The 10,344-nt window shown below is 27.1% G+C and overlaps 1 protein-coding gene across 6 annotated transcripts in view; it reads right to left on the bottom strand.

Annotated features, from left to right (window-relative positions):
* Positions 1-1,348: 1,348 nt before the first annotated feature.
* LOC136974839 (metabotropic glutamate receptor 1-like) overlaps positions 1,349-10,344 on the bottom strand; it is a 106,913-nt gene continuing 97,917 nt past the window's right edge. For all 6 annotated transcript variants that reach the window (XM_067269796.1, XM_067269802.1, XM_067269799.1 and 3 more), the window contains exon 9: positions 1,349-2,677. In XM_067269796.1, coding sequence (XP_067125897.1) covers positions 1,627-2,677 — 1,051 coding nt within the window. In that variant the 3' untranslated portion in view covers positions 1,349-1,626. The remainder of the gene's footprint in view (positions 2,678-10,344) is intronic.

The following is a 10,344-nucleotide window of genomic DNA, read 5'->3' as shown; positions in this document are numbered from 1 at the left end:
ACATTCGATTTTTACAAAGGGACAATAATATACTACCCAATTATTAAAAGTCGGTCTGCGACAATTAAACCGACTTTCAGAGCTGTCTGAAGGGCTGTATACATATATAAACGTCCATAATAAAGATAATACAGACAATACTGCTGAAGATACCAACATTTTACCTTAATATACTTTATACATTGTATGTATAGACTTTCACATCTTTTTAAACATCTTTAACTTAAATAACAAGTTGAGCGTGTAATGTATATCTTGTTCTAAAATTCTATGTGTTCCCAATTTTACAAATTTTCATTTTAAAGGCAGTATTTTTTTATTAAAATCGTCAAATTCATTATTGCGTCGATCCTTCAGCAGTTGTCAACACAATATTTATTATACTATCACATTATTGTCCAGCACAGTATCACTCTAGAGAATTAATAGAGAAAAATATTACTTTGGAATATACGAGTTCGCTAATATACTGTATTTACATACAATATATTCAAAGGTATTTGAATATGAATAAAATGACTAGTATATTGGGAAAAATAATTTAAAAAATAAAATATTAATGCTAAATATAAAATCTCGATATGTAAGAGAATCATTAAAACAAGAAGATAAAACTATAATCACTTGATTTTTCAAGTTGTTGCGGGTATCGATATTAGAATTAGTACGAAAGTGATTTACTTAAAATTTATACTACTAACATCTTTACAAATTTTATTATGTTCAACTTTGTTAAATTTCAATATATTATATAGTTATATATATATATATTGTAATGTATAAATTGTACTATACATATAAAAATTCTGCTATCAACTGACTATTCAGTGCAAGTGCAGATAGCGACAAAGAGGTTGCTGAGATATGTAAAAAAATCTTTCATTTTCAAAACTTGTAACATACTATTATATATAATTTTATTTCAACATCAAAGCACTCCAAATTTAATATTCTTTTACAGTGCACAAACAATTTGATTATTGAAAATTTCTTTTAAAAATTGAATTTATAAATAATATATATATTTATATACAGTATAATTAAATTGTTACATAGAAATATTAAATGCAAACTTTATAATTCCATTTTTTATTTTCAAAAATATAAATAATTTTTATTAAAGTGATAAATTATTTAACTAAACAATATGAAATAGATAAAAATATAAAAGCAACTTCATTGCAAAAAATATTCTTACTTTGGTATAACAATAATTAACTAATTTATAAATAATTTAACATCATTAATGTTTTTATAATAATAAATATAACAGATATTTTTAAAAATTTCAATTTCTGAATATATAATTAAAACTAAATATAACATAATCATATTTAAATAACTTTTTAGTTTTTTTTTCTAAACTAAAAAAATAACCTTGACATTCTGTTTTCATTAAAAACAGTACAAATTACAATCTATAAACAATCTATTGTAGTCATAATACATGTTAAATCTTTCTTCTTGAACTCATTAATCATATTTTACTTTTTAATTATTTTCAAAATTATGAAAAATGAATGCAAAAAATCATTCAGTTCCATATCTCTTACAACTATATGGAAGACTAGCCATCAAAAATTGCTTCCGATCGTATTTGATGTATACAAATATTTTTAATACAGTTCAACCATTTAAATTATCCTCGTGACTCCGAGTTGTCATGCCTTCTCTGGAAGAATGACGCCATCTAATCGAAGAATGGACATCTTCAGATATTCTGCCATCGATATCCACTGAAGAACTATGTCCTGCTGGTCTATGCTGTAGTCTATCAGTTGTGTGAAGACAGTGTAAACTGCTAGAATTCCTTTTTCCACTAACACAATCTTGAGAAATGGAAAGGCCTGGAGCACCTAGATTAATGATGATGGTCTTATAGACCGCGCTTCCACAACTATCTTCGCTTCCACTACTTGCACTCTCTTCCATCACGGATGATCTCGCTTCTGCTACACTGTCTTCACTTCTAGACATGGAACTTAATACTTGTTCTTTAGTGTCCACAGATTCAATCTCTGAATATAAACCATCCGCACTATTAGAACGATCGCTTGCGCTTTTTTTCCTACACACTCCATTCGATTGATTTAGAGGAATACGAGTCCGATCTTGCGGATAAAATTCGTTAAATGGATATATCACCGAAATGTGGCACTTTTCAGCGTTATTTAGTTGCTCTCTCCAATCCGTGTAGTTAGCGTCTTTAGAAACGTCATCTTCTGGAGACAGCATAGACATTAAAGTATCCGATCGAACAAATCGCTGTTTTAACAATGACAAAAGAGATTCTAATAAATCGTCCGATGTCTGGATGCTTTTCTCTGATTTTCCATTACGAATATTCGACTGGAATGACTCTGGTTCGTCTGTCGTGCCATAAGCCTGTCTAAGAATGCCCACTAATCTTTTCTTATCTTGCCCATCTGCTGGTGTGTCATCACCACTCGATGGGCTACGGACAGCGGGCAATTTTCCTATTCCAGGTGGAAATGGTGACGATTCGATTCTTCTAATGTTGCAACGTCGATCCATAGCTTCAGCTTCACGTATTGCTCGAATTCTTTGAGCGATGTTTGCAGCTAATCTATCTCTTTTTCTAATACGAAATCTATGAAATAAATTCAGGCTATTCGATCCTTTTGATACTTTAGCTTGTACAGTTAGAGAATGGTTCCTGTAAATAAAAGAATCTTTACATTAAATGAATATTTAAAATTTTATATATTTTTCTTTTCTCATATAAATTTTAATTCTCCATTTAGACAATTTTTAAGTTCTAAAGTAATATCTATGATATATCTAAACCTGAATAGTTTTAAAACTATTGATATTAATGTTTTTACTATCAAATAATTGATAAAACTAATCTAAAAGAATTTCGTTTTTAACTTGTCCACGAAGACTTACTTATATTAAGACTTGTTATATCGAGGAAAAAGGAGTCACACATATTACAGGTTAACACTCATATCACAGAACTTTATTGTAAAACTTTTCTGTTTCCTATAACACTTCAGACAAATGCTACACTAAACTTCTGTGATATGAGTGTCAGCCTGTAGTGTGTGTGAGACTCCTTTTCCTCGATATAACAAGTTTTAATATAAGTAAGTCTCCGTGGACAAGTTAAAATATTAAATTTACGTAAAGGACAAGAAGCAAATAATATAATCTAAAAGAATTTTAATTGTTATCAGAAATATGTAATTAATATTATCGTTAAAAGAAATGCATGGGTTACTGAAATTTAGGTTTATTCTTAAAAGATAACAGGCTCAATTATTTTATAAATTATGAAAGAATATTTTGAAGAATTAACAAAATTAAATATACGTTACATTTCGTTATTTATTTGTATCAACATTCAATTTTCTAAAATAGAAAAGGACGTTTTAATAAGGAAATGATTAAAGCTCCAATTGTATTTTATGATCTCCGTTATTGTACCGAGACAGGAAAAAGTATCAAGGCCATTATTTATTATAGCTTTACAATTCGTTAAGTTTAAGTTTCACATTACGTAACATTATACCGATAATATTAAGCAGTCAATTTACTCTTTAAAAGTACTGAAATTTTTATTAAACATTCTTTAATTTATTTTAATAGCACAAAAATGAATTTAATAATCATAAATAGGGTTTGTTTCATTTGATATCTGTAATTAAATTTTTTAAAAATAAAATATAGAATTGAAATATTAACGAATTATCTATGAAATGAGAAATAGAAAATCTTTATATTTTAAGTCAGTTTTAAGTTCTAATTTATGTTCAAGTGAATAAAGCAGAAACGATATTAAAATCCTGATTAAAATATTGTAGAACAATGGTAATTTATGTAGATAATATCGAATCGATATTTCGGAACTTCATTTTCTTGTAACAAAAAATATATTTAATAAAATAGAAAAAATATATAACTTTATCTTTCAGTATATCTTGAAAAAGAAACAAAATTTGGTTTGAAGAAATAATCAAACTTTTATTTCTTAATCAAGTTTTCTGGGAGAAATAGACCAGTAATAAAATTCAACAGAATTTAGTCAAATTTCATTAATTAATTGAGTTTTCGACAAATTTAAACATTAAAGTTTTCTAATTAATCCCTATAAAAATATAAACTGATAATTTGCTAAAAATTAAATTATTATTAATTTTTATCTAATTTTATATTATTAATAAAGTCCAATGAAAAATAATTTAATTATATTCCTACGATGCATTCAAATGAATATGAAAATAAAATAATTATTAGAGATTTAAAGTTTTTTCCTGCGTTGTCTAGACAGACATTTCTGTTCACTAGTTATTGCCTGCATCCAAATACCTGGTGACAGAGTTTGTTATTTAAGCCTAAAAGGAAAGTCTCGTCCGTCCATTAGTCTTCATTTCTAAACAATCTGATCTCCGTCTCCATGGGGCCACAAGATTTATACAACCAATCTTCTGTTAAACAGTTCAATAATAAATATTTCTGTATTTAAATAACTTATCGATACATAAAAATATTCATAAACGGTATATTCAAAACACTGGCTGTTTTAAATCAGAGCAGTTAAATTATAAAATTATCAGCTAGTAGTAGAAATTTAATTTAAATTGAGGTTTTTTTCCCCCTGCATCAGAGTTTTCAAACAAGTTTAGATTCTTTCCAATTTCTATTTTCCCTTTAAATTACTATTAAGTTAGAAAATCACATATACATTAAAGCTATATAAACAAGACTAAAACGTTTTCGACATTTGAATATTAAATTTTCGGTTTAATTTCAGCCCTGTCAAAATTCTTAAGTCTTTGGAGACATACTAAACGATTTTCTAATCAAATTTTATTTTTCTTCCTAAAGATATTTTTATGAAGGATATCTTTTTCTAATTAAAGGAGAACTGTTTTTGAAAATACTGATAAAAGACGGTATGAAAAATGATAAATAAGTCACGATCATATTCCCGTATTTTATTAATTATCATCAAAGAAATTTGCCTACTTTTTTATTCAAATTTGCAGATTATTTAACTAAAGCTTAAGATGATAAATTAGTCTTCACGTTAAACTTTTTAAAATTTTTTTAAATTAATAAAAATTTGTAAAAATTTCGTTTAATAAGAAAATAAACGAAAATTTCAACATCATATGCTGTGTAAAAAATAAATATCGACTTAAATGTAATATTTTAAATTATAATTTTAAATTGCATTTATTTTAGACTGCATAATAGAAAATTATTTACTAGACATATATGACATAAGATGCTTAATAATTATTTCAAGGAAGCTAATTTATAATCATAAATTTGATGTTTTTAATAAAAACAGTTATTAAATCTGAATATTAATTATGACAATTTCATCGATCACGTTATCTTCAAAACACGAACAGATTTGACAAACAATAATGAATTGTTATGGCTTCATAATTATATACTAACTAATTAGCAATGTCTAGTGCTAATGACATCAAAGAGGGAATCTCGAAAATCCCTCATAATGCATCAAACGTTATTAGCAATACTATGCCTTCATAAAACGGTATTCTCTCCGAACATGAATCTTGATATATTATGCTTCTCTCGTTTCTACCGTTTGATCTTTAGCTTATCTATAACTTATGATAAAGTGGTAAATTTTAACAATATTAAATCAAAAATGTAATTTCAAATAAAGATTATACTAAAAGATAAACATTGATTTCTCATAATAGCATATATCTTATATATAAAAACTATTTCAAACTAATAATTTAAATTTATTTATGTTGCTGAACAAAAAATTGCCTCTCTCAATTAGATACATAGTTTAATTTCTGTATCACTATAAACTTTTTAAACTTTATAAATTCTTCAATTTTAAGTCGTCATTTAAAATTTCCTACTGATTCTTTAAAAAATATCATTTAACCACCACCCATTAAAGTGATTTAAATTTTACTCCGACTTAGCTTATATTAAAAGAATATCAATCTCGATAAAGTGTCTATTGACTTCCTAAAAGGGTCTTCCTATTGTTTTAATGGTTGACTGCACAATAACGTAATTTTGCATAAAAGACTGAAAGAAAATTTCCCCTTCAATAAATAAACATTTATAGGTCAAATTTAAAAATCGATCAATATAATGCAGGCGTTTATTACTCTGATGAAGAATAGATTAAACCCATCTGAGAAATATGACATTTTTGATTTCATTGCATGAAATATTCATTTTTGTATGGAAATTTAAATCAATATGATGATATATTAACTATAGTTTAGTGAATTAAATTAAAGGCTTTTCGTATATCTAGTGCATAACAAAATCAAAAGAAAGAATAATATCTAAATAATGTATCAAGAAAATGCAATATGACAAAATCAGGTCAAATATTTGATTAGAATATCACATAAAAAATAAAAAATAAATAAAGTTTAAGTCAATTTTAAAATTCGCCATAAAAGAAATTCCTATATTTGTTGAAAAAATATCTTCTTTAAAAGAACAAATGCTGGAGTTAATAGTGTTTTGTTAATATTACAGACGAAAATGACTTATTTTCATTTCAATTTAATGTAAAATTAATATATTTTTCAGTATTAACAATTTTAAATATCCGTAAAATACTAGTATTAAATTAGATTTAATATGAAAATATTTTCGTTATACAACTTATTTAAAGTAGACGAACGTGATACACATATATTGATGTAAACATAAACTTGAAATGTTTTCAATCCAGAAACTTTCTATAATTTTATGCATAGTTAATGTTAAACGAAAAATCAGTGATGTATATAACGAAAATCGAGAATTTATATTAAAAAAAGTTATTTTTAAGTATTTTAATTATAATTTTTGTTAGTTTATTTAATTACTTCGGTAAATTTCTTTCCTTTTTAAAATTTTATTCAGTTTTAATTTAAAAGGAATGAGTTTAAAAAGAGGAATCTTTCAATGTTAATAGACGTATACATTTATATACATGTAATTTTTTAAATATAGGCTAAATTTATTTATAGTTATAATATTTAATTCGCAAAATTTCACCTAAACTTTCGATATAATACTATTAATTTTAACAAATTATTCAGTTTTACACACGAATGTACTGTACCAGCGGATTTCCCATTAGTAAACCCGGGCATAGGGGCGAAAGAGTTTGGGAACGCAAAAATTTAAAATAATAATAATAATAATAATAAATAATGAAAAATAATTTTATGTAGGAACAATTCATAAAGGAATTAGTTCAAATTAAAAGCCCAAGTAAGAACAAAATAAGACATCGGTTGAGTAATATTAAATTATGAATATATAGTATTTCGCCTAAACACAGAGATAGTACTAATAACGAGATTTCAATAGCAATGCCTTTTGTCCTTTCGATGTTTAAAAATTCGCAAAAATAACGTCATTACAGAATTAAAATTACAAAATAGAATCATTCGGTAAAAAAGTGGCAGTATTAGTTTAGGAGATGTCACAATTAGTTTAAACTAAGTTATATTACGAATATATGGGCGTCATATTTCTAAATTTTCCACTACTCAAATATCGTTCTAACACAAGTGCAAAGAAAAAAATGAAAATTTAATATAGGGCAAAAATTTCTGCTAATTTTTTCAATGTGTTTTATTTTTTAGTACAAGTTTATCTATTGTTCTAACAGAATATTAAAATAAATTTCTTGAGCATTATAATTAACAACAAAAAAATATACAAGTTTATGTAAATATATTATTTTTGTAGTGGATTTCATCACTTCATTAATATTTTAATTTGTCATTTTTTCTAGAAAGGATGGAAAATACGGATATTATTGATATGGCAGTATACATCCTGACGCAACTTGTGCATTTTTCAATAGTTAATTAACAATTAAGATTATAATTTATATATATAATCGAGACGAGTTGATAATAATAATAATAAGTTAAATGCTATTCTCAGAACACAGTTAAATGCAAAACATAGAGTTAAAGCAATAAACACATACCATGTTTATTGCTTTAAATGTCATTCCAGTACTTACATATTCTTTTGGAGTTATACATTGGACTCACACAGATCTTGAGCAACTCCAAAGGAAAACAAGAACAACACTTACTAAGTATAAACAACATCATTCTAAATCCGCCACATAAAGATTAACCCTTCCGCGTAAAGATGGCGGAGGTGGCCTGATTGACATAGTTAACCTTCACTACAAACAAATACAGTCACTGCGAGAGTTTTTCTACAAAAAACAAGAAACATCACAATTACATAAAGCAGTAACTCTAGCAGACTCAAATAACACACCATTAAACTTACACTCACATCATATGAACACAACACAACATATAAAAAGCATAGACACCATTAAGCAATCGTGGGCTCGAAAGGCACTCCATGGCAGGCATCCTTATGATCTGGCCCACGATTTTGTTGACAAAACTGCGTCAAACAGCTGGTTAGCACGGGGATGTCTCTATGGGGAGACAGGAAGGATTCATGATCGCCATACAGGATCAGATCATAAATACTAAAAACTACAGAAAACACATGCTCAGAGATACAACACTCATGAATGACACATGCAGAAAATGTCACGTCATGCCAGAAACTATACAACACATGATTTCTGGTTGCAAGCTCTTGGCACAGACAGACTATTTACATAGACACAATCAAGTAGCAAATATAATACACCAAGAACTTGCAAAGAAACACAAATTATTAGACATCCACGAACCATACTACAAATACATTCCACAGACAGTATTGGAAATAACACACACAAAATGTACTACGACAGAGTCATGATCACAGATAAAACAATTTACCACAACAGACCAGACATCACACTCATTGACAAACACAATAAAATCACACATTATAGACATATCCATTCCAAACACTCACAATATACAAAACGCATCCACTGAAAAAATTAGCAAGTACACAGAACTCGCCCAGGAAATAAGGCATCTGTGGAGGATGGATAGGGTGCTTATTGTACCTGTTGTTATCTCCTCTACAGGTGTCATACCACACACACTACACAAAAGCCTGGGCACATTACAATTGAATAGAAACACATACATCACACTACAGAAGGCCACTATATTGAATACATGTCATATTGTGAGAAAATTCCTGAATACAGACACACACACTGATACACTTCTTTAATTTCTGTTTTGGTTACTATGCCTTGACTTTGGTCCGGCATAGTACACAGCCACCGGTGTCAACCGAGAATAACCCACTAAACCCAACATAATAAAAATCAGCGCAGAGCTCAAACGGTTAGGAGTTGAAAGTTGAAATTTGGTACACAGTTAGGGTACGTCACGAGAACGCACACTAAGAAGGGATTTTTCGAAATTCCTCCCCACGGGGGAGAGGGACAGGATTAAGGCTTAACACTTCCATCAACAATGGAAGTATCAAGTAACAATGGAAATGTTAAGAGAAAGCGACGTGCAAGACGCAGATGCAGTTTTTTCGTTTTTGCAGGAAATCGAACATATTTTTAGACCCATCTAAAAATTCTCTAATTAGTCCGGAAACAGGGAGACCCAATTCTTGCATTCTGAGAAAACGGATAAGGTTAACTATAACGTAATAATCTTAATTTTCGCTATCGTTACTTTTGCCCGAGCAACGCCGGGCTTACCTGCTAGTTTATTATTATTTTTTGAACAATCTGATTTTATGTACTATGACTACAGATGTATGTGTGTTTATTGGATACTTATAAGACCTACATTGTATTTTAATCTTGATCGTCAACCATCAATTTCTCTTCATATTAATAAAAACACATTACAATTTTAAAAAACATTTTAAAAAATAACATTTTTTTGTTCAATACTTTATTACGTTCTTCTTAAAGCAAGGTTTTATTATTTATAAATAATTTAATAAATAATTTAAAATAAATGCCTATCTTAAATCATGTATTTATAATTAAAATTAAGAATCGAATAAATGTAAATATTTAATAAGTGAATTAAATATATTTAAATATTTATATTACGTAATATAGTTATTAATCTAAAAACTTTGACATTTGTTGGCTTATTTTACATTAATTAAACAAATAACAGTTTTAGTATTTATCGAATAGTTTAATATATTTAAAAAATTAACAAAAAATGAATAAATTCAACAAATATACTGTATAAAACAGGTTTATCAGCATTGTTTTAATTTTACATAAATTATAAATTTATACAATGAATAAAATACATTAAAATTGCAAAAGAAATTTATAAAATCAGTAAAGAATGTAGTACATGCATTATAATATTATTTTATTATTTAAAATATAAAACAAATTATTTAAAATTAATAGAAATTTTTTAAAAAATTAAAAATTTC

This window comes from Centruroides vittatus, unplaced genomic scaffold (genome assembly GCF_030686945.1).
Source record: "Centruroides vittatus isolate TY-2023 unplaced genomic scaffold, ASM3068694v2 contig_357, whole genome shotgun sequence".
NCBI lineage: Eukaryota > Metazoa > Arthropoda > Arachnida > Scorpiones > Buthidae > Centruroides > Centruroides vittatus.
The sequence above is the reverse complement of the archived record's forward strand: the minus strand, read 5'-3'. Positions and strand labels throughout refer to the sequence as shown.